General features: G+C 44.3%; 1 protein-coding gene across 2 annotated transcripts in view; it reads right to left on the minus strand.

Moving 5' to 3' along the window:
- Positions 1-3,586: 3,586 nt before the first annotated feature.
- Positions 3,587-25,697, minus strand: part of LOC147013224 (angiopoietin-2-like) — a 103,568-nt gene continuing 81,457 nt past the window's right edge. For both annotated transcript variants that reach the window (XM_085854877.1, XM_085854878.1), the window contains exons 4-10: positions 23,702-23,946; positions 21,369-21,499; positions 16,765-16,866; positions 12,948-13,114; positions 12,602-12,732; positions 12,006-12,167; positions 3,587-4,229 (exon numbers count right to left, since the gene is read on the minus strand). In XM_085854877.1, coding sequence (XP_085711003.1) covers positions 12,007-12,167; positions 12,602-12,732; positions 12,948-13,114; positions 16,765-16,866; positions 21,369-21,499; positions 23,702-23,946 — 937 coding nt within the window. In that variant the 3' untranslated portion in view covers positions 3,587-4,229; position 12,006. The remainder of the gene's footprint in view (positions 4,230-12,005; positions 12,168-12,601; positions 12,733-12,947; positions 13,115-16,764; positions 16,867-21,368; positions 21,500-23,701; positions 23,947-25,697) is intronic.

The raw sequence follows: 25,697 nt of genomic DNA on the forward strand, positions 1-25,697 counted from the left end.
TATAGTTTCCTTGTGCGTATCTTTGTGTAACGGCATTACAGCCCAAACAAACTTTCACTCCAACCACCCTCCCCCCTCCCAAACTTAATGCAACACATCATCATTTAAAACTTACCCAGTGCATTGACAAAGTCCCAGATTTGACCTTCACGTTGGTGTTAAGAAGCAACGGTTTGGGTAGAACGCCCGTCTATGAACTTTGGGCCTTTCAGAGGTCCACATGCTGACAAGTTTTTGCATTACGCACAGGCAACATATCAACTTTTTGGACGAGATGATCAGAAAGTTTTCTAAATCTTTCACTGTGCAGGGGCACACCCCTTTCCCGCAGGTACGTTTCCAAGTATTTTCGGATTCCTTAAAAGCTTGGTGAGCCATTTCATGCTATAATCCTTATCTGGCACATTTGATGCACGTCGAGGCCACCTCGATGGACTTCATTACGAGGGGTCTGTGGGTATGCGTGCCGAGCAATCTGGGGTGGTTAATGTCATCTTGAAAGTCGCGTATTGGAAGACATTTTTTGTCCAATGTGTGGGGGTCAGTGTGCGTGATTGCATTTTGTTTTGACCCAATTAGCCTGGTGTTGGCTTTACGGTTAAGGTGGCTGACTTAAGATGTTAGGGTCTTGAGTTTGAGCTCCTGTTTTCTTCGTTGAATTAACATTAGTTGGGGTTGACTCAGTCTAAAATCCTTCTGAGGTCTGCGAAATGAGTACAAGTGTACTGGTAATAGAGGGCACTGCATCAGCGGCACAGCCGTGCCCTCAGAAAACCATGCAACCTGCAGCCACAGGCTGCACGTGATAGCTGTTCTGATCCAATGAGGAGAATGTGTTCATAGTTTACCAATTTTATTGCTGATAAGTATAACTTAGATATATTGGTTATCTGAATAAAAGTAACAAAACTTTATCAAGTGACGGGGGAATGTTGCTGGGACTGCATTACACCTCATCCTCTTCTTTGGGTCAGCTCTCCATTTTTCAAACTGGCTTGCATCAAAATTATAAAGATTTGTTTATTACGTAAAAGAGACAATTTTGGATTTCTTGTTTTTACACAAATAAGACGGCAATGCAAGGTCTGAATGACAATATAGAACTTTCAAAATGACGGGAGAATGCTAATGAGGCCTTTCGTGTGTGTGTGTGTGTGTGTGTGTGTGTGTGTGTGTGTGTGTGTGTGTGTGTGTGTGTGTGTGTGTGTGTGTGTGTGTGTGTGTGTGTGTGTGTGTGTGTGTGTGTGCGTGCGTGTGTTCTCAACAATGTGCTCTGCCAGTGCGGAAACTTGTAATCTGTAAGTAATCTGAAAGTCAAATAAACATAGTTTTCAGCATTTAAACGAAGGAGTGGCAATTCCACAATGGTGACCCATGAGCACATTTATTTTTTGTACAGTCGAGGCTCATGAAAGAGCGAGAACACTGAACGGATCAGGACACAACAGAACAAAAGCAACAGTGGAGAGAGAGGGGGAAACACAACCACAGAGTTGAAGAACAAAATAGATGGAGATTTGGACAAACAATGTGTGGGGAGGAATGAGTGATCAGGGAGGATGCACGGGGTGGACAAAATGGACACAGAAGCGAACTCTCAGGAGGTAAAACTGGAAAATTTGGAAAGAGGTGGGCTTGGGGTGAGGGCAAGCTTTGAGGGGGTCGGATGAGAGGGCAGCTTTGTAACGCCTGATCCACGAGAACATATCTGGCCCAATACATATTTTAGATATCGTGCTCCATATCGTTTTTGAGCCCAATCTCTCAATGGTGAAGAATCACTTAAAAAATTGTAGTAGTCGGATCCATCCGGATCGGGATCTTCACCAAAATCAAATCAGTTAGTCCTTGTCACACACCGAACCTGTCCACAAAATTTCATCTGGATCCGTCCACAACTATTTGAGATATCCTGTACACAGACAAACAAACAGACAAACAAGAGGGGCACCCCGTAGAGCGCATACCACCACCACGTAATGCCTGATCCACGAGAATATATCGGGCCCATTCAATACATTTTTGAAATATCATGCAAGATAGTACTATATCGTTTTTGATCCTATCTCTCAATGGTGAAGATTAACTTAAGAAATTTCTAGTAGTCGGATCCGGATCTGGATCTTCACAAAATTCGAATCAGTTCGTTGGTGTAACAAATCCCACCTGTTCACAAAATTTCATCCGGTTCTGAGCCACAACTTTTTGAGATATCCTGCACACAAACAGACAGAAAGGGGTGAAAACATAACCTCCTTCACCTTCGGTGGTGGAGGTAAAAACATGACGTGTCCGTATCTGGTTTGAAAAACTTATTTTTGATGAGATTGAAGCAGCAGCTGGAGATTCAACCTCCATGTGGTGCAAACCCTCACCAACTGTACCATCCCTTACATTCCCACCCTCACCAGCTGGATCTTCCCTTACATTCCCACCCTCACCGCCTGGATCTTCCTTTACATTCCCACCCTCACCACCTGGATCTTCCCTTACATTCCCATCCTCACCGCCTGGATCTTCCTTTACATTCCCACCCTCACCACCTGGATCTTCCCTTACATTCCCACCCTCACCGCCTGGATCTTCCCTTACATTCCTACCCTCACCACCTGCATCATCCCTTACATTCCTACCCTCACCGCCTGGATCTTCCCTTACATTCCCACCCTCACCACCTGTACCACTCCTTACATTCCCACCCTCACCACCTGTACCACCCCTTACATTCCCACCCTCACCACCTGAACCACCCCTTACATTCCCACCCTCACCACCTGTACCACCCCTTACATTCCGACCCTCACCACCTGCATCATCCCTTACATTCCTACCCTCACCGCCTGGATCTTCCCTTACATTCCCACCCTCACCACCTGTACCCCCCCTTACATTCCCTCCCTCCCCACCTGTACCACCCCCTACATCCCCACCCTCACCACCTGAACCGCCCCCTACATCCCCCCCCTCACCACCTGTCCCACCCCCTACATTCCCACCCTCACCACCTGATCCACCCCTTACATTCCCACCCTCACCCCCTGGATCTGCCCTTACATTCCGACCCTCCCCACCTGGAGCTTCCCTTACATTCCTATCCTCTCCACCTGCATCATCCCTTACATTCTTACCCTCACCACCTGCATCATCCCTTACATTCCTACTCTCACCGCCTGGATCTTCCCTTACATTCCCACCCTCACCACCTGGATCTTCCCTTACATTCCTACCCTCACCACCTGCATCATCCCTTACATTCCTTTACATTCCTACCCTCACCACCTGTACCACCCCTTACATTCCCACCCTCACCACCTGCACCTCCCTTTACTTTCCTACCCTCACCACCTGCATCATCTCTTACATTCCCACCCTCACCACCTGTACCACCCCTTACATTCCCACCCTCACCTTCTGCATCATCCCTGACTTTCCTAAGCGCTCTGGTGGAGTGCGACACCGACACAACGGGACAACTGCTCTTTTGGTTTCGATTGTGTTTTGTGTGTGGACTCTTTGATCAGTAAGTGTATGTCACTCTTCCATCATCCTACACATTTCACAAATAAAAGACATGAAATCAAACCCATGCTCTTTCACTTCATCGAGTTTATTTCCAATGACATTGATCATTTCAAGTGATGAACTTTGCATGTTGGCTTTGTTTTCGGTGTAAATGTTAAAATGAATAATTGCTTTACACATGAATATGTAATCAGTGTTCATCGTGGTTGAATCATACACATCGAACAATTCATAGAAATTGTTTTGTTAGTTGGAGGGAAAAGAGGAATAACGATTCGAAGATTGCCTCAATCCAACCAATTCAGTTTTAACTAAAACGAATGCTTGAAACATTGGAAAAACAATATTGTTTGATAGAATTATTACAATCGATGTAAAAAGTGGTATCACCCAGTGCTCAGGGTTGTTGCCTACAAACATCCTATTGAAACAGGTACATACCGTACCTTGGTCTGAGTCTAATTTGGGCCAGGTGGTAGCTACTATACAATGAGCCGGTGCTGAAAGGTGCTTACAAGGGGAAAACAAGGTGTAAATAAAGGTGAGAGAATATGATGATCAGATGATCGTGCTCACCCCGAGGACCATCGTGCAAGGCTGTGACATTGACCGGTCCTGACTGCTCTGCCTTTGAGGAGTGACATCACAGCCATATGTTTGGCGAACCTCCCTAGGCCTTCAGAATTCCTCGGCGGCCGTTGCAGCGTCTGGGAAAAGGTCCAACATGCCGTTCGTATAAATCAAAAACACACCCGAGCCGAAGGAGTCTTTTTTTTTTCAGCAATGGAAGCAAATCACCCTCAAAGAAAGCACTTCCTGTTGGAATGTAAATTGCCTTATGGGGGTTTGTTCACTGTAGCCAATGACCTACTTCGAAAACTAGAGGCCTCTTCATAAAAGGGTCTTTCAATGAGTGTCTAGTTTTGAGCCGTGTTGGTGGCACGGCACGGGTTGGGTGTTAGCTGCACGGGGACCTGGTAAGCATCATACAAGCCCACTTCATTCCACAAGTCATACATTTATTCTGGTCTTCATCCATTAGCTTAGCTGCTCACTGAATATTAACCTCCAGTACTGTACTTGTATGCGGTGCTTTCGAGCCGTAGGCCATCGGGTATGCTTGCATAGTTCTTGTCACTATAAAAGGAAGTTGTTGTTTTTGAAACTAATGTGGCATGCAATAGTGGATGACAATAGTGGATGATTGACCTGGAACTTGCTTGAACAGGTCACCATGCAATTGGACATCAAAACATTGTGTCGATTGGTGAATACACATTTATAAAAAGTTTGGTTAGATGTCGATGAGGTTAGACAAACGCGACTCACTCAGGTTATATGGAATGCGACAAAAGCTCAGAAAGTGCAAGTTTTTACACGTAGCCAAGTTCATGGATTTTGTCTGGGAGTATGCACGTGTGTGCCTGGGTCTTCAAGATCCTCAGGTGGGATGCAGGGACATGAGGAAAATGGATTATTGGGTCACAAAGTCCACTGAAATTCTGTACATCCACCCTTCTTAGATGGTGTTTGGGATCGAAGCACATATAGTCATCATCTTTTGTGATGATGACCCTACCATAACTGATACAATAGACTTTCACAAACATTCTGGTTGGTTGCGTTCTTGTGAGCAGCTACGACAACAGAGATGCGATGATGCCACCCAACATCTGAGGCCGATCTTAGCCTACTTTGGCCAAAGTGGGAGAGGCTTCGCAGTGGCTATCGACCTTACCTTCCACTTCCATAGCCATCACATATGGGACTTCATACCCAGTCATCGTTCAAGAGACAGACAGACAGTCAGTGTGTTTTTCCATGCCATCCTCGTAACCTTAGTGTTACATCGGTAAATGTATGTGGGTTAGTCATATGGGTAGAAGAAGATCCCCGCAGAGATAGAGCTGACAGGGAGAAGATATCATGCAATGAGAAGGGAGTTGGCTCTTGCTGCACATGATGAAGGTTGCATTCTGCCATGAAAATGCAAAGGTGTGTGGTGCTCGTGGGTGCAACAGAGGTGCCATGCAATGGACCAGCCGGGTAGTAGTTGTGAGAACTTCACCCACTGAAGGACATTGGGATGAGTGAGATTAAATGACTGGATTGACCATGACAGGTGGAGCACACCTGAGGGAACCTCTATCAGTCGATGGCTTGTGGGCCATAGAGCAAACCCGATCACTGACAGTGGCAGCGGTGAGCCCTTTTGACCCTCCTGTGAACTTGACCATGGATTGTGAAGTTTGCCGGCTATGCCTCGCCTGAAACACTGAGCCAAGGGTGACGTGCCAGCAGAAGAGGGGGAAAAGAGGAAAACGAACCGGGTGACTACTCGACTCCACCAAAGTGGGAAGTAGTGTGCAGTATCAGAGGCCTTGGTTCAAATTGTGCGAAAGGTTATTGAGTGATAACAAGTGAGACGAAATTTTAAAATTCTTAGACATTGAGTAAGAGTTAACATTCTTGTTTGGATATTTAGTTATTAAGCTGCTAATGAAAGACGGTTAATGTTCAGTATTTTCTAATTGCAAGGTTGGTGGTGGTGTTGTTGTTCACAGTAATATATTTTTTTTTGAATGCAGCCTGTGGATACTTGGCTGCATCACATCATTACAGAAAGAAATTCTCAGAAAGGAAAACAGGAAATTTGGAAGGAGGAGGGCTTGGGGGTGGGGAGCTGGGGGAATGATGGTATAAAATATGATGGTTTTGGATTAGGAACGATCTGAAATGGTGGTGAATCACTACGTTGAAGACTTGGAGGGAAGAATGGGATTGACGCGAGTGTGGAAGTTGGTTCCACGGGTGGGGAAAAAAGGAGGAATGAATGAGTGGAGGTGAGCAGTGATCTTGGATTTTGGAAGTTCACCAGAACTGGGTATTCTCCATTGTGCAAAGTCCTTCCTTGGCACACCTGAGCTCATGACCACATACAAAGTTTTCATCCACAGCCTGAAGGAGTACTGCTCTCCTGTCTGGGCTGGTGCTCCTGCCTCTCACCTTTCTCGGCTTCATGCTATGAAAACCAAGGCATGTAGGATCATTGGTATCTCCCACACATAAAAAAATCTGAAAACCCACTCTGTGGGAGTACCTCCTGGGAAGCTACCCTTCGCAGGGCAGCTCACCGGCTGAGGGGATTGGGACAGAGCCTTCGGGACCCCCAATCTCAGATGATAGGAGGGAAACCACGGGGTAACCTTCCTGGGTCAGACAGTGGTAGTGTGTGTCGGGGTGGTGCTGAGGTATCATACACCAGACAGCGATCTCCTTGGGTTAACCTGAGGTGGTCACTTTGGGTGGGTGCCTGGAATGTCCTATCCCAAAGTGAGGATGATCACCTCTCTGTTATCATCTGAGCTCAAGAGTATTTACATCGGCATTGCAGCTCTCTCTGACGTTCAGAGAGTGGAGAGTGGCGAGATAATGGTGGGTGGTTACACCTACTCTTGGTCTGGTCGCTCTAATGGTTACCATACTCAAGGAGTTGCTGTAGCTGTGTCCAATAAGTTGACCACAATGATAATTGAAGTAACACTGGTCAACGAGCGTATTATGAGATGAAGGCTTTAACACTCCTTGAGTGTCATTTCCCTGGTCTCTGTTTATTCTCCGACTGAGGCGAGTGATCTCACCTTGAAGAACGCATTCTACGCCACGCTCGAGTCTGTGGTTGATCAGTGGCCCCAGGAGAGATACTTTTCTAGTCTTGTGGAATTTCAATGCATCGATTAGAACTGATAGGGATGGTTATGAGACGTGTCTTGGTCCCCATGGGTCTGGAACTGTGAACTAGAATAGCACTAAGTTCCTTGACATTGCAAGAAGTCATGGACTTAGGGTGGCTGTTTTATGGTTTTAATGCCCACAGGCTCATCCCTGGACTTGGTATTCCAACGCTGGTGGTGTGGCAAAGGAGATTGACCATATGCTCGTTGATGGTCGCTGGAGGATGATCCAGAACTGCAGGGTCTACTGGAGTGCTCAGTTCCTCAATACTGACCACCGGCTTGTTGTAACAACTCTGAAGTTGCACCTTAACTCCAGGAGAATGGTACCATCCCAGCCTTGGCTGGATGTTGGCAAGCTCAAGGATGAGAGGGTAGCTGAGGAGTTTGCGAACAAGCTGAATGGAGATATGGGGGGTCTGGGTGCTTTGGGGAATCCTGAAGAGTTGTCGAGTGACTTCAAGTCCACCATCCTTGAAGCTGTCAGTGGAAGTCTTGGAACTCATCATAGAATGACGAAGAATTTTGTCTATTAAAGGGACACAGGATACCATTGACTAGAGGTGCAGGGCCAGGCTTAATGACAGAGCTGAGCTGTTCAGGGAGTTGAGGCGTAAAACTGTATGTGCACTGAGGGTGGAGAAGGAGACCTATGAGCGAGGAATCTGTGAGGGCGTAAAGCATCACCTGTGGTTAAGTGATTCTTACCCTGCTTACCAGGGAATTTGCGCATTGCGTTCCTCCAAGTCCGACCCTCGGTGTACTGCAGTTAAAGCGGAGGGTGGTTGGCTCTTGACAGAGGAGTCCGAAGTGAAGGCCCACTGGGCCGGTTTCTTTGAGTAGCTGTACTAGGCTGATCTACCAGCTGTTGAGTTGGATGTCACGGGTGTTAGTATCCCTATTGCTAACCCTCCAATCAACTGTGGTCCACCTTCGTTTGTGGAAACAGGCTGCAGTGAACCAGTTGAAACGTGGCAAAGCTCCAGGGATCTGTGGCATCCATGCTGAACTTCTCAAGGCTGGTGGAAATGCTGTACTCATGTCATTGCATGCAGTTGCATGCTCTGCCTGGAACACAGGCATCATCCAAACTGACTGGAAGGGGGACCTTGTTGTCCCTTTCTGAAAATTGCAACAACTACTGAGGTGACGCTGCTCTCATTGACGGGCAAGGTCTTTGCTCGGATAATTCTTGACAGGGTTTGCCAGCATTTGCTTGAGCACCAGCATCCAGAGCAGTCAGCATTTACACCAAAGAGGTCAAAGATTGACCGTGTCCTTGCTCTTTGGGTCCTCACCAAACGCAGATGAGAGTTTCGGCAGGGGCTGCTTGCAGCCTATGTTGATCTCTGCAAAGCATTTGATTCAGTGAATCAGGAGGATTCTTGGTCTTCATGGGGTGCCACCAAAACGGATTGATCTGATGTCTAAACTCTACTCTGGGACTGAGAGTGCTGTGAAGTGTGGCGGTACCATCTCTGACTTATTTCCAGTTGTCAATCGAGTTCATCAGGGGTGTGTACTGGCCCCCACTCTTTTCAGCACTTGTATGGACTGGATTCTGGGGAGGATGTCAGAGAGATCAAGCTGCGGTGCATCGTTTGGGAATGTCAAGATCTCTGACCTTTATTTCGCAGATGATGCAGTCATCTTTGCGGAGACTCTAGATATCCTTGTGGGGGCCCTCGAGGTGCTGAATGAGGAGTTGCAGCCACTGGGATTATGGGTTTCCTTGGTCAGAACTAATATCCAGGCTTTCAATGAGATCTTGGATGCTGCTGTCCTGTTTGTGGCGAGGATGTTGAGGTCACGGAGAGATTAACTTACCTTGGTAGTAATATTCATGTCTCTGCTGGCTGTGAGCCAGAGGTCAAAAGACGTCTGGGTCAGTCCTGGGGAGTCATGGATTCACTGGATCATGGGTTGTGGCGCTGCCGGTATCTGTGTGGGAGGACGAAAATTTGAGTCTTCAGGTCCTTGGTGCTTCCAGTCTTTCTCTATGGATGTGAGATTTGGTCTCTGACCAGGGATCTGAGACAGAGACTTAATTCCTTTGACATGAGGTCTCTTTGGAGAATCCGTGGCTATCACTGGTCAGACTTTGTGTCCTACGAGTGGTTGCCGAGATAGATTCAAATGTGATTTGTTACCTGCATAGTCCATGAGTGTCAGCTTCAGCTGTATGGACATGTGGCTTGTTTTCCTGACGCTGATCCTGCTCACCAAATTCTCTCAGCGAGGGAGCCTCGTGAGTGGAGGAGTCCAATGAGCCGACTACATGCCTCATGGTTGCAGCAGGTTGATCAGCACCTCAAGAAGGTGGGGATGGGCCAGGCATCTTCCTGGGGGATGTACCAGACGTAGGCCCCTGGAGTACCGGCAGAAAGTGGACCCAGTGACACGCTACTCTGGTGCATGCTCCCACTCCTGATCTGACCTGGTATCTCCTGCAATGAGGCTGAGTCTTTGGGTCTCTCACTCTCTCACCGCAGGCAGGTCAGTGGTCTTTCTGTCTTCTGCCATCTCCTTTCTGACCTCGCCTCCCCTGCTCTGTGTGCGATCTGCCCCCCCCCCAACCCATATTTACGCAGGGCACTGAAGGTCCGTGAGCATCCCCCTTCTGGTAAAACCACCAAAATCAAGAATCACTGCTCACCTACATTCTTTCATTCCTCTTTTTTTCCCCGCCTTTGGAACAAACTCCCACACTCTCTTCAATCCCACTCTTCCCTCCAGGTCTTCAAAACAGCTGTTCATCACCATCTCTTATCTTCCCCCATCCAAAACCACGATCTTTTCCACCCCTGTTAATCCACCATAAACTCACCTCCTCCAATTTTCCTGCTTTCCTTTCTGAAAGTCCCTGTAGTGTGAAGACCTGAAAGTCCCTGTGGTGTGAGGACCTGAAAGTCCCTGTGGTATGAGGACCTGAAAGTCCCTGTGGTGTGAGGACCTGAAAGTCCCTGTGGTGTGAGGACCTGAAAGTCCCTGTGGTGTGAGGACCTGAAAGTCCCTGTGGTGTAAGGACCTGAAAGTCCCTGTGGTGTAAGGACATGAAAGTCCCTGTGGTGTGAGGACCTGAAAGTCCATGTAGTGTGAGGACCTGAAAGTCCATGTAGTGTGAGGACCTAAAAGTCCCTGTGGTGTGAGGACCTAAAAGTCCCTGTTGTGTGAGGACCTGAAAGTCCCTGTGGTGTGAGGACCTGAAAGTCCCTGTGGTGTGAGGACCTGAAAGTCCCTGTGGTGTGAGGACCTGAAAGTCCCTGTGGTGTGAGGACCTGAAAGTCCCTGTGGTGTCCATCTGTACCCCGCCTCATCCCTCTCCCTTCCACAGATCTTCCGATGTCTCTGTTACCCACTGTTGGTGCTTCCCTCTCCCACCCCTCTTGTCTCCTGCTCCCCTTGTTATACATTCTGTGTGTTAGTTCTCATATGAGTCTCGACATTGGGGTGTGGCTTCCGGATGATCCTTTTGCAGAGAGAATGTGAGAGTGTGAGATTTGTCAGGATTGAAAGACATATTCCAAGTGTTTGTCCAGCTTGTGATTTTGTGAAGGTCTGAAGAGAGGGAAGAGGATTCATCTTGTCTGTCTGAAGGATGAGGGGTGTCACAGCAAGGGGTGAAGTCATCAGCAAATAGATAAAGAGAATTTGCCAGAGATTCAGAGAGTAACTGTGAGTTTGAATAAATGCCTTTACTGCATCTCAATAACCAATTGGAAATCATCTCAAAATACAAAACCCTGTCCACATCCGCTTTGTACTCGAACGAAAGTTGACGAAAACAGCAGCTAAAATTTTTTTTTATATTGTAAATTTAATTACTTAGTGTTCTCCAAATTCTCATCATAAAAGTTTGTTGAAAATTTGATGATGAAACCTCACATAGTAAAGGAGTTATGGTCTGGACAGACACTGAAGCTGAAATGGTAAATCATAAATAAGGGGGGAGGGGAGTTTGACACCCAAATTAGGTATTTGCTCTTTTCACCGAAAGTACACACACGATTTCGATGAAACTTGACCACAACCTTCATCACCCGTGATGTACTAAAATTTGTTCACGGCATTAAAAAAATAAAAATAAATCAGGGTCTATAGGGGGTCTGCGGGGGGGTTTGAGTAACTGTTATTCCTGATCCAGGTGAGCTTCAGGACGTGCGGTCCTATTTCTAATTGGTCTTCTCCGTGTTCTCATAATAAAGGTTTGTTGAAAATGTCATTACAAAGGTTCAAATGGTAAATAAGTTAATCACTGGACACACACACACACACACACACACACACACACACACACACACACACACACACACACACACACACACACACACACACACACACACACACACACACACACACACACACGCACACGCACACGCGCACGCACGCACACACACACACTAGGAGGGAGTGTTGGGGGGGCGGGGGGGGCACAGCGAGGCCTTCACCTGACATTGTCTTATGGTAACTTATTTCACTGTTGCTATTGACTTTTTGGAAAATGGTGATTAGGTGTTTGCACTCAACAGTGTCGAGCACAATAATTCCCAGGGTGGAAAGTCCAGAGCCAGGGACAACATGACATCAATGCCTGTTTGATCATAATCTGTTTGCTGGTAGTGTTTGTGACAAAGTATATAAATATTTTGTCTTTTTCAATCCCAAGTCTGTTGTGTGCATCAACACGACCAGAGTGCTGCAGTGTAAAAGCAAGGTAGGCTGCACAAGGGCAGCCAACAGTGTTCAAACCTCAGAAGTCTGCAGGCCTGATCATCATAGCAGTGCCTTGCAACGAATAGCTGGCACCCCTCCAATAGTGCCACTTCACACCATTCATCTTTCCTTTGTGGTGATCCCGTGGGTAATGAATTCCATTGAGATTTGATGATCCACAGGCCTCAAACCACCAGCCTGTACCCCACAAAGAAAGAAATACGGAGATCCCAGTCTGGAAGGTGTGTCGGTACGTACCAATGTTTCCCGGATGTTTAATAAGGCATTACTTCAATGGAACCTGATGATTAGTTTGAAGTAAATGGACATTTCCGGCGACGTGGAATTTATTTCTTGAGCATGCACTTCATCTGTTTACATAGTTAGTTCTCAAGCTTTGTTACAAATAGCTCTCAGGCTTTACTCAGTGGCCGAAGCCTGGTTAAGCTTCAGGTTTTACTAAAGCTTAGACTTTGCCAGGCCTTATAAGTTATGCTTTACTAAACCTCAGGCATTACAAAACTTCTGGCTGTATTGGGCCTCAGGCTTTGTTATTAGCTTCTCGCTTTGCTTGGCCTCAGGTTTTATTATGCTTCACATTTTACTGAATTTGAGGCTTTTCTACATCTCACCTCCACCAGCGATGAGAGAACATGTGCAGGAACAGGTGTCATGGTCAGAATCCTTGGTACTGAACTCAGGACCGTCCATGCTAAGACTGCTGGTATGTCCCGCTGTGCCTGAGAATCCTTTCAAATGCAGCCTTCCGGAGCACACACCGCACACAATGAAACAAGAACTTCAGAAATGTGTATAAACAAGATTGAAAATGGCAACAAATCACGTTTTCTGAACAACTATTTGATCACGTGTTGGTACAGGTTACTTTAAGGGATAACGTAATTCCATGATAAATGGCAAGATGTAATTTATGAGCGCTTCCTCAACAAGGGATGACAGAGGATGTCAAAGCACAACCTGTAGTTCTGCTTCTCATTCCCGAGATGGAAGTTTTGGTACAAGACAAAAGCTTTCTGTCCTTCCCAGTCCAAAAGAGTGATGAGCAGAGAGTATGTACGCCGCTTGCTCAGCCGATGTACCGCTTCATTTCCCAGCCAGTGTTCCTCTGATGGTTCACCAAAGCCCTGTGGGTCAGACACTCTGAATGAATAACTGGAACCTGTGGAAGTGGAAGAGCACAAAGAAAGGGAGCAAGTGGGCCGCAGATTATTGAATTGAGAATTGTGACGCTCCAACAATAATTGTGAAAATGAATATTTTGGAAGCATTCCGTTTTTGTCGGTCTGTTCCTTCAGTCGCTGGTGCTTTACATTTTCCCAAAAAGATGATGGGTACTGAATGATGTTTTGTTCTGCTTCTAACGTGCATACTTGATTCGGAACACAGGACATCCAGAAAATAAACTAGAACACCACTCGGGAAAGCGCATACCTCCGCCAGGCTGAACAGTTTATGTTTTGTATCCAACTGATGGGCTGGATCTGGATTCGGACCTTAATCAAAATCTAATCGGCTTGTTCTTGTCACCGACACAACTCATCCACCGAGTTTTGTCGTAATCTGTCAACTTTTTGAAATATCATGAAATATCATTTGAAATAATATCATGATTGAAATATCAAATATCGTTTTTGACTCCATCTCTCAATTGTGAAGAATCACTTAAAATTGTTTTTTTTTTTAATTCTTGAATCCAGATCTTCACCAAAATCGAATCCATTAGTCAATGTCACACTCCCAACCTGTCCACCAAGTTTCCTCCAAATCCATCCCTAACCTTTTGATATATTATGCTATCTATCGGTTTTTTTGGCTGTCTCTCTCAATGGTAAAGAATCACTTAAGTAATTCTCAGATCCGGATCCGGATTCAGATCTTAACCAAAATTTAGCATTGCTGTCCTTCACCAGTCACCTACATACACAACTTTGGGCCAGTGCATGAATACAACAACCCGGAAAAGTTTGCTTTTGCCAAGCATGGATTAAGTGTTGGCCATATCCCCCTATTCTGATAAAGTGAACGTTCTGGCTGCATCCGTCTCGGAGATGAATACTGGAGGCTTACTTAGCACATTTGACAAACGAGTTCACCTCCGACAAAGGAGAATGTAGCTCCATCACAGGCATTTGATCCGCTTATACATAAATACACCAAAACACACAAGAGATGCTCTGTGGGTAGGAGCACAGAGATAAAATGGGACATGATGGTCTTCATTGGATCATGAAAAACATCACAGACAATGAGGTTACATGATGTAATTTAATGTACCTCCTCAAGAGATGCAAATCACCGATGATACAAGCTTGCCATTGGCTGATGTTTGAATTGGCGACATGTCACGAGGTCTCACAATGCAGATTTGTGATTAATCGTCTGATTAGACCCAACACTCTACCTCGGATATATCCGGGAGGAGGTTAACAGCGAAGTTGCTCTTGACAAATGCTGCTGGAGGCACGGTTAACCCCGTAGGTTGCTAGCCAAACCATTGAGTTGGGTGATACAAATGGAGGTTGGAGAACTCACTTGGGATTCCTTGGATATCATTCCCAACTATCCATCGTTACTTGATATTTAAGCCGACAAGAACTGCCTAACCTGAGTTGAATTCCAAACCAGACAAAAACGGTCTTATGCGAGGTCCATCTTTCGCGCAGGCAGGAGAGTTTCCCCTCCAAGTGCCCTGTCCCTTCAAATTAGATGGATTTTAAGTCAGGTGTCCCATATTACCTACATTAATCGGTGGAGCTTAAAGATCCCACAGTGTTATTCAGAAAGAGAAAATGAGGTATTGCTGTCACCATGAAAAAAATTAAAAATTCCCGCGCAAGTCACCTCCAGTCGAACGTGAGGTCTGGCCAGCCAGCTTGTGAGGAGCTCGAGCGGAAGCGGAAGGCAGGGCGGAAGTACGAGCACAGGTTTTTCCTTTGTAGGAGCTCAGTGGTGTTGACTAAACAGATTTGTTGACCATACAATAATTCATATTGTATTTAAGTGACGCGAATTTTAATACGAACATGTGGATTAGTTATTTTATGGTTTGCAAAGCTAACTGAACAAACATGAAGCTCCTTTGTGGTAATTCTGTCACTCAGGCTGAAAGCTTTATTTAGGTTTTCTACCTGTTGCTGTGTTTGAGCCTTGGGAATAATTAGTGAAATCTATCCATCCGGGTTCTTCCCGATATCTGATCTTTCTTCCTTGCGCACTTCTTTTTGGTCATTTTAATTCTTGCCTTTTTTCTTTTTGGTCATTTCCCTCTCTTTTAGGTGACAAATGACACCATGACAGACTGAATGCCTGGTGTTGGCTTAATGGTGAGGGTGGTGGGCTTTGGATCTGAGGGTCCTGAGTTCAAATCCTGCTCAGCTGTTGAATTAATATCAGGTGGGGTTAACTTGGCCTGTTATTATTCCGAGGATGGAAAAATGAGTGCCAGCATGCTGGTATACTGTGTTGGAGTAGCAACCCGTCCAGGATTGTGCCCAATAGTCCAGGAGACTGCTTAAGCAGCAGCAATGCTCTGCACAGAGTATGGTCCCAATCTCCTCCTCTCTTTTACTATTATCTTCTCTCTTTCTTTTTCTACCCGTCAAAGGAAAAGTGAATTCTTAGAAAAATATTTTTTGTCATGAGTACTTGGCTGCACCTGGATGGGTTTGAGGGAAGAGGATTAGCATCTGAAACCCAAATCCAATCCAGGTTCCTCCTGACCTTTGACTCTTTGGGTTGTTGTTGTTATTGTTGTTTTATTTGGAGCCTGTGGCTGCTGGTTGTATCATTTCTGCAAGTGCAGCTGTACCACTGATGCAGTACCCCTGTTAACCAATAAGCTAGCACTTACTCATTTTGCCAACCTCAGAAAGATAACAGGCTGAGTCAACCCAATTGGTGTTATTTCAATGGAATGATAGGGGCTGAAACTCAAATCCCTAGGATCTTAAGCCAGCCATCTTAACCATCAAGGCAACACCAGGCTTATTCTTCAGGTTCCTTCTGATGACTCGAATGCAGTATTTGGTCTTTCATTTGATTACCAATCTTCTTACTTCCTGAGTACCTGGAATCCAAAGTGTCCATTTGCATTGTGGGATGTTAAAGGAAGTGTGAACCATCAGCCTGTCAATATGATTAGTAATTGTAAAAGGAAGATAATACAATTGAAAACAAAAGAAGAAAAAAAAATTGTGATCTTCTATACCTTGTGATTCCAATTGTCCAAACCACGGATGAGCTTTGCCTCCACGTTTACGCTCTGTTTCAAATTGATAAACCCTCTCGGTGGATTTTTGTTTTTGTTTTCATATAATTTGGATGATGGCCATGAAGGGTACAGGACTGTAAGCAGGGTGCTAAGACCGTAAGGCAGAGTATGAGTCCGTATGTTAGGATACGAGATATTAGTAAGGCAGGATACCACACCATTAAGGCCTTTTGCAACAACTATGAACAAACAATCCAAAAAGATAGGAAACTGGACAGCTTTAAAATAGGAGACATTTCCCATATTGTCGTAAGTACAAGGAACAGCAGATTGAAAACAATTTGTTCACTTAATGAGAGCTGAAAAGCGAATGAGTTGCAGTGTGGCCAGACCATTTAATGGTACTTTTACACTCGCAATGCATGGGGTACCTTAAAAATTGGCAACAGTGGTTTTGAGGTCACCTAGGCAGAGTGGTTAGGCCGCCGTGCTTTTGAGATTCACGAAGCAAACACAACACATTTGGTATAGTGACTAGCTGTGGCTGGCCTGTGGAATGCGAACCATCTTGTAGTCTGTCCAAGTGCGGTGAAAGTCGAGAGAGCCATCTAATCGTCGCTGTATGACCGTCCAACCTCCATTCTGGATGTCCATATCACAGTAGACCTGTGGAAATAAACCGGCAGCATCATACCAAGGCCTGTGTACAAGTTTGGTTCAGCACCAATAACCTGCATGTTTAACTCGTGCAATTTTATCATAAAATATGAAGTTACAAATACCAACCAATGGTTATATGATTAATCGTACCCCATTTCGAAAAAGATAGGCCTCAACTATCATTTGTACCTCGTCAACAAAAAGGTTGGCCTCAAGTATCACTCGTACCTCAAAATTGGAATGGTTAACCTGAAGTATCATTTGACCTCTTAAATGGAGAGGTTGGCCTCAAGCATCATTTGTCCCTCGTATGTGGAGAGGTGGGCCTCAAGTATCATTCAGAGCACGTGATGCTGTGACATATCACAACGGAAATTCTTTGGAACATTTTGTGCTACCCACAGCAACTGTTTTGCTCAACCTGTGCCAGCTTTGCTCGTGGACAGGACACATGATAAACATGTGCAGCTGGCTGCAACTTGTCCACGTGATGTGTGGTTAAGTAGTGAAGAACAAACTGAGATTTTTAGAATGCTTCCTTTGTTACATTATGAATGCAGTTTTAAGCTTGCAGTCCATCAAACCACTACCCGACACTCCCCTTCCCAAAGCTTATCTTTGAGTACGTGCGGTGGCTTCAGTGGACTGGCATACCAGAGTTCATAGGTTGTAGGTTCAAATGTAGCTGAAGGCAAGAGCGTTACGGATTTGGATTCTGAACTTCAGGAACTTGAGCTGGTCTCAGGAGGATTACCGCGTCGTTAGTGGATTCTTGGCAAAAAAAAAACTCAGTTGGCTCACGAACAACCTTCAGGGAAGAAATCTCTTCCCTTTCTGGTCTTGTCTACATGTTTTGCTACTCCACACTTTGTAGTGAACTCTGAATGTTTTCACAGACTCGAAAGAATCTCCCTGTTCCCGATGAATCTTGCGGTAAAAACCCTGAGTGTTCTGTCTGAACCCATGGCTCATGACGTGAACGACCCAGGTTCAAATCCTGTATACCGGAAATGTTTTCCATCGTCTACTCGTGCACATGTAGTTCATGCAAAATTACATCAACATCTGCTAATGTCTTTCTCATGCATGCAATCTATGTACAAATCCGCCATGAGCTTTGAATTAATGTAAATACATATATTTTTAATTATGTTAATACGAAATAATGAAAATAAAATATAAAAAAATACCACCAGTAAACTTATGTGACACATATACCATGCAATGGCATCACAAGTCTTTCCATAGACTCATAGAGCATGTTGTGATGTAAAATATTAAGGTTAGGTTAAAGGATCAAGGTTGATTAAAAACAGGAAAGGTTGTTTTTTTATGATTTGACATAATAATCTACTGATATGAAACGCTGTGTATTTGTCTGTCCCCCTTCAAAAGGACGATTTAAGAAGGGTTTTAAAAGCCAATCATTTTACTCGACTGTATGTTTATCTACGGTCTATTTTTGGGGGTTAAAATAACTCGAAAAACATTTTCCATGAAAGAGTAATTACATCTCTTCTATTGGAATTGTAGACGGTGATTGTAAACTGAGCCTCAAGGGCGGTGTACAGAAGTGTTGTTTTAAAGAGAATAACAATAAATACAAAAGGTGCAGGGAGGTGAATTTCGCTGCACGTGATGTGTAACACTCGTAGAGTAAAACTAATGTTCATTTACATCCGTAGGATGTCGAATAAATAAAGAAGATAAAGGCACACCTGACGCTAGGCCGAGGCTTCAGACTTTGGCACGCTCATTAGGCTGTACCATGGAAATGAAACGGCCGAGAAGATAAAGAAAGTAGGGTAACTTTTGTACGTCGTCTTTTAAAATAACGCTTCTTGCTACGAAACATCATATCTTCAGGTTTCCTTAAATATTTCATTGCGATTTCTCCAACACGTCATTTTTGATGGGCTTTTATACGGGTAGGGTGATAAAACCTAAAACTACTGTCATTTAAACAATACCAGACAGGTGTGCAACAAGCAAGCCAGGTTAACATTTCTTTGATGTGAACGCTCGCTTGAGAAAAGGGTCCTCCTGATTCCAGAGGAGGGTGTAATGGGATCAGAGGGGTAGAATTTATAGATTTGAGATTCCCACCAAGATCTGCACACCTTGAAAAGGAGTACTTATGGTCCGACAATGGGGACCCCCAAAGACTTTGAAGATGTAAAATATCAGAGAAAGCTTTAGGAAGCTTCTTGCAAGAAAGTGAGAAACTATCGCTAAAGTCACATGAAAAGGGTCTCAAGTATTACACCAAAGGGTTCAAATTGAAGAGATGGAAACGTGTTGATCTGATTGGGCAGTGCTGGCGATCAGTGTTTCACATTTGAACATTATTATGGGAGAATGGCACGTTCCCATCAAAGGAGTCAAGATTGATGATGCAGGGTGCTGAAGACCACAAAGGAACGTCGGGCTACCGCAAAAACAACACTTGCACAGATTCAGGCCAACATTTGTGATGTAGTGCTCCATGGATATCTTGACTGTCCCAGGCAACCCTGGTGAATTTTACAAATTTCAAAACACTTTATCTTCCCAATGGAATGTCAGCTTCTGGAATACATAATCGCATTTTGACATAAAATCCTTCCTCTTCCCCAACGGCCTCATCTCTGCCCATTCAACCCTCTGCACATTCCTTCGACTTCCCTTTAAACGAACACACCAGCCCCATCTTGGTATCCCACTCTTCCTCTGCAGCCATTACCATCATCCCACTGATTTGGTCTCATTTGTACTTGAAAAGGAAACACTTCAATTCTAATTTACAGCTTTGTGAATGGAATATAAATCTCACTGACCCTTCCTTGCAGGATACCAGTCATCTTTTTCATAAACCTCAAGAAGATCGCTTAATTGTGGTTATCAATACCTCTTGTGTTTGTTATCAATATGTGGAATTGTTTTTGTTTCAGCAGCCACATGACCATGTGCAGGTATTCCTTTGGTAGATTTTGAACACATGGGATCTATGAATCGCAGGTAATTCCTCCGTTTTCTCAGCTGCTGCGCTGGATGCCTGTCTAGTCACTTTAAGAAGCCGAATGGCAGATGTCATAGTTGTGCACCACAGGCTGTACAACTCAAGATAGAAAGTCATGTGTGAAGGATAATGTCCTGAAACTGTTAAACATCCCCAATATGCGACCTTCAAAATGATGTAATCCACCCCAGATTGCTCGGCACACATGCACAGAAACCCCCGGTTACAAAGTCCATCAGGATGGCTGGAACGTATTAAATGTGCCAGATAAGGATTGAAGCATGGAACCACTCGCCAAGCTTTTAAAGAAGCTGAGAATACTTGGAAATGTACCTGAGATAAAGGAGGGTTCCTCTGCACAACAAATGCATTGGAAAACCTTGATCACCATTATAAATACATATCTTTTGTTTGGTTCTGGGACCGCAAGCTTTTTGCATCCATTGGTGAAAGGATAAACGTGTGTGCATGTGTGTGTGTGTGTGTGTGTGTGTGTGTGTGTGTGTGTGTGTGTGTGTTTTATCATAATGGGAGTTGTGGGTTGTAGGTATGTGATAATACATTAAATTCTCGAGCGAGTAAAGTTTGATTCGTGATGTTGCATTGATGGGTTGACTGACTGCCTGGACGCAACTGATGTCGGTAATCTACTGAGGTGGATCTGTGACCGAGGTTGTGGATCTGTCATTTGGAGAGGTTCTGGGTTGAAAGGATCGAAACCTCGAGGAAGAACGGTGCCCAGCTGATGATCTGTGCAGTCGGGAAACCATTAAATTGCTCACAAGTTAAAGTTCTTACTTAAGGTAAGGGAACTACAGTTTGAGGTTTACAATTTAAATGAAGTTGAATATAGGATGTTGTGAAATTAACATCATTTACAGCAATCCTTTAAATTATATTATATTTTAGGAACAGCAAATACTGTACAATTAATTGTGTGTGCGTGTGTGCGTGTGTGCGTGATAACCACTGCCATTGCTAGCAATATTATAAACAGGAAATGGTACGAACACTGTTTCTCTCATCCAGAGATATTTCTTGTATTTCCCATGTTTCCGTGAGTCCACTTTGCATTCAGTAACAGAACAATGATGATTATCCATTATGGTATTGCCACTCTTTTGCCTAAATGCTGAAAATTATGTTTAAAAGACGATTTGAATCACAGATTTTGTGACAGACTTACTGCTTACGACAGAATTTTTTAATGGTTGAGATGGAATGGCAATTTTCTTGGTTGTGACTACCAAGTCACTGACTTCCAGTTGATGGTGTTTCCTGATTACAGGAGTTCATTCACCCAAATGCGCTTTGACCAAGGCCTGAAATGTGGTGAGTTTTTGACCTCTGTCCTTCGTGGTCATTGTGATAGCTTTTAGTTACTCTCGAACACAGAGTCTTTTTGATTGCCGATGTGTTGTGCAATCAATTCGGAATGTTGCATTTTGCATAAACTTGATTTGAAGCAAACCCGATTTCTATCGATTGTCATGGAGGAAGTAAAACAAACCTTGGTCGCATCACTTCCGTTTGATAAATGGATGGTATACACGCCACTGGAGGTTTGTCCGGAGCGGTACACATCTGCACAGTCCCAGAATACCTGCTTCTGTTCCTGCTGACTCGCCTGCATACCAGACACTGTGAAAGCATCACCAATCATTGTTTTAAAACATTTAATTAACACCAAACATGGCTTACTTTGAGGCCATCCGTTAGTCGGTCATAAAAGGCAATCGCACAGGCACCTGTGATGTGTTCAATTCAAAACAATATCAAAAACCTGAGAGTTGGTGTCAAAGCCACCCAATGCTCGCCTGTTTATACATTTATCGTTTTTCGTTTTTAAAAGACTAGTCTAATAATATTTTTTATAAAGCATTGCAGTGAAGTCTGATCCAAATAATTTTAAAGCAATATATGTATTTGTATATTGTAATCAGTAAAAAATAGTGTGGAAGAAAAAAACATTAGAAAGGAAATAACTTGCACCAAAAACTTTAACATTTTCACGCTCACGCTCACGCAGGGGGTATCGCTATAGCTATCTGTTCTTCGAACAGGCGAGCTAACTCGAGGGTTCATAGAAGACTTTATCCCACACGGTGTTCAAGTCTGAAACTGCACCATCCTTTCAAAGGGGATGTACAGCTGGTTTCCACATCTACTCGAGCTTAACTGTAGACATTTAAAACGCCGTGCTGTCGTTAAAAAATAGTATGTCAATGTAAACCTTTATTCCGGTCAGATTCTGACTTCTTGTTCTAATCATCACTGTAAAGGCAATGAGCAACTACCCATTGTATTCGTTGGTGTAAGACTACTTCTGCACAAAATAATTTATCAGGAAAGGACATTGGATGGATATTGCTCTCAGTTTTGACATGGGATTAAGCAGACCTATTTCTTTACTCATCTTAAAAATTTCGAAAGGTCTTCATGAAGATCCTGGTTGATTTTGAAATTAATTGATTGATTTCTTGTTTATGCTACACAGTCTTGAATGTGACTGAGTCCTTATTTCTCAAATGTAAATCCACGAAAACAAGAACGAGAATTGCTTTTATTTGTAATACATGTAATACATGATATTTTTTGTCTAAAAAGGACATACCTTTAAAAAAAAAATTGACGAAGCGATCTGAAACTTGAACTTGTTCTGTAACTTATTATAATAAAGCCATGTCCGAAATTTAAGTTCAATATGTGAAAGGATATGGGGGGAAAAAGTCTGGAAAACCACAGGTGGGACGGATGGACAGACGGACAGACGGACAGACAGCAAACCTATGGTCCTGTCCGGTGAAACCAGTAATGGACTAATAATATCCAAGCTCAAACTCAAGTGTCAATCATGAACTGAACATCCTCAATTTGTACCTGGAAATTGTCTGATTGGTGAGAGAGAGAGAGAGAGAGAGAGAGAGAGAGAGAGAGAGAGAGAGAGAGAGAGAGAGAGAGAGAGAGAGAGAGAGAGAGAGAGAGAGAGAGAGAGAGAGAGAGAGAGAGAGAGAGAGAGAGAGAGAGAGAGAGAGAGAGAGAGAGAGAGAGAGAGAGAGAGAGAGAGAGAGAGAGAGAGAGAGAGAGAATTATAAGAAGGGGAAAGATTGTAAACAACTAGAAAAGAAGAAAAGAACAAGAGAGCACATGAGAGGGACATATCTAAGGAATTCCTTCAAGTTATTCACTTCCCGATTCAATGATATTTGGATAATCAGCTGGGAACTGTACCGCATAAAGGAGACAAAGATGGAAACAGACATGGAGAGAGAGAAAGAGAGAAAGAGAGAAAGAGAGAAAGAGAGAAAGAGAGAAAGAGAGAAAGAGAGAAAGAGAGAAAGAGAGAAAGAGAGAAAGAGAAAGAGAAAGAGAAAGAGAAAGAGAAAGAGAAAGAGAAAGAGAAAGAGAAAGAGAAAGAGAAAGAGAAAGAGAAAGAGAGAGAGAGAGAGAGAGAGAGAGAGAGAGAGAGAGAGAGAGAGAGAGAGAGAGAGAGAGAGAGAGAGAAAGAGAGAGAGAAAAAGAGAAAGAGAAAGAGAAAGAGAAAGAGAAAGAGAAAGAGAAAGAGAAGAGAGAAAGAGAGAGAGAGAGAGAGAGAGAGAGAGAGAGAGAGAGAGAGAGAGAGAGAGAGAGAGAGAGAGAGAGAGAGAGAGAGAGAGAGAGAGAGAGAGAGAGAGATACAGAGAGAGATACAGACACACTATCACGAATCGCTTATAGAAAATAAAAACAGGAAATGCATCACAAGAATAAACCATCAAACATAAAGAGATCTGACATATTCCTTGAGCTTAGAGAGTACCCAATTCAATGATCATTCAGATCGACTTGTTGAGATAGACATACCGGGAGAAACATCCCTGGAGGTTTGCAAAGAGAACATGAGCTCTCCGACAGCCTGTAGGAGTTCGGCCTGCTGCTCCTGGAGGAGCTTGGTACTGAGTTCTGCAGCAACTGCCTGGTGCTGCAGCCTCTGTAATTGACCACCTTGCTCATCGACTCTTCGCCTCAATGCCAAGCGCTCCACATCCAACTTCAGTAGTGCAGCAGCATGCTTCTCCTCTGTGGACTTCAGCCGACGCTCAAGCTTCCTGTGTGCCGCCACCAGAAGCATAAAGATGGTATGGGTAAGGGTGATGGGTGGGAAACACTGTTTTTGCAGGTATTGGCTGTATGATGTGGAAGTGTTTCAATTAAACTTCCATTGCGACATCATGATGTATACAAGGATGTATTTACAACCATATAAATTATTGGGTACATAGCTGTTCATAAATTATTCATTAAAGACATGCACATCTATTATTAAAATGCGAAGTGTGTGTGTGTGTGTGTGTGTGTGTGTGTGTGTGTGTGTGTGTGTGTGTGTGTGTGTGTGTGTGTGTGTGTGTGTGTGTGTGTGTGTGTGTGTGTGTGTGTGTGTGTGTGTGTGTGTGTGTGTGTGTGTGTGTGCATCTCGTTGGTTGCTATCTCAATTTGCAGGTTTCAGGTGTTAAAGAAGTCCTCTCAGGACTCAAATATCCACCTTTGCTTTGGTAAGAGATCACAGTTCAGGGACCAAGTTGTTCAACTTTTTTTGTTCTCAGAGTTTTGTTGTGATAGCTCTTTTCAGGATCGTCAACGGACCCCGGACTGCCTCCAATTGTAGTTTGTTTGTGGTAATATTCCCGGGGATGGCTTTCAAAATCTATCGACATCTGACATCTATCGACTTCTGTCTCACAGATTGGACTCTGACCAGGGATCCTCATTCACCACCTCAAGGGCCCCTAAAAGGATACCCAGAGTCTCCGCAAAGAAGACTGCATCATTTCCAAAATTAAGGTCAGAGATCGTGTCATTCCCAAACGATGCAATGCAGCATGCAGCATCATCCCCAGAAAGCAGTCTACACAAGCGCTGAAAAGTGTGGTGGCCAGTACACACCCCTGACAAACTCCAGTAAGAACTGGAAATAAGTTGGAGATGGTATCACCACACTTACAGCACTCTCAGTCCAAGAGTAGAGTTCAGACATCAGATTGATCAGTTTTGGTGGCACCCAACGAAGGCTTGTATGGACTGGATTCTGGGAGGATGGCAGAGAGATCAAGCTGCAGTGCATTGTTTGAGAATGTCAAGATCTCTGACCTGGATTTCACAGATGATGCAGTCATATTTGCGGAGACTCTAGATATTATTTTGGAGGCCCACGAGGTGCTGAGTGAGGAGTCAGAGCCACTGGGATTATGGGTTTCCTGGGTCAAAACTAAGATCCAGGCTTTCAATGACATCTTGGATGCTGCTGTCCTGTCTGTACCTGTTTGTGGTGAGGATGTTGAGGTCACGGAGAGATTCACTTACCTTGGCAGTGATATTTATGTCTCTGCTGGCTGTGAGCCAAAGTCAACAGACATCTGGGTCGGGCCTAGGGAGTCATGGATTCACTGGATAATGGGGTGTGGTGCTGTCGGTACCTGTGTGAGAGGGCGAAAGTCCGAGTCATCAGGTCCTTGGTGAGTAGAGGATAAATGGGGCTTCTGATGCAGCCATTCAAATGAATGGGGAAAAAGGGAAAACTCTCTGACTCAAGCTCCAAAAACCCAAAATAAGAGACTGATTTCCTCTCCCTCCCATACAAGCAAATGCAAAATTGAGACTGACTCAAGCCCCAAAAGCCCAAAAATAGGAGACTGATTTCCTCCCCCTCCCATACAAGCAAATGTAAAATTGAGACTGACTCAAGCCCCAAAAGCCCAAAATAGGAGACCGATTTTCTCCCCACCTATCCCCTTCCCTCCCATACAACCAAATGTTAAATTGAGACTTACTGATTAAAGCACTTCTTTCCTTTCATATTTTC

Source organism: Eptatretus burgeri, chromosome 14 (assembly GCF_056783735.1).
Source record: "Eptatretus burgeri isolate ZD-2024b chromosome 14, Ebu_testis_v1, whole genome shotgun sequence".
In the NCBI taxonomy this organism is placed as follows: Eukaryota; Metazoa; Chordata; class Myxini; order Myxiniformes; family Myxinidae; genus Eptatretus; species Eptatretus burgeri.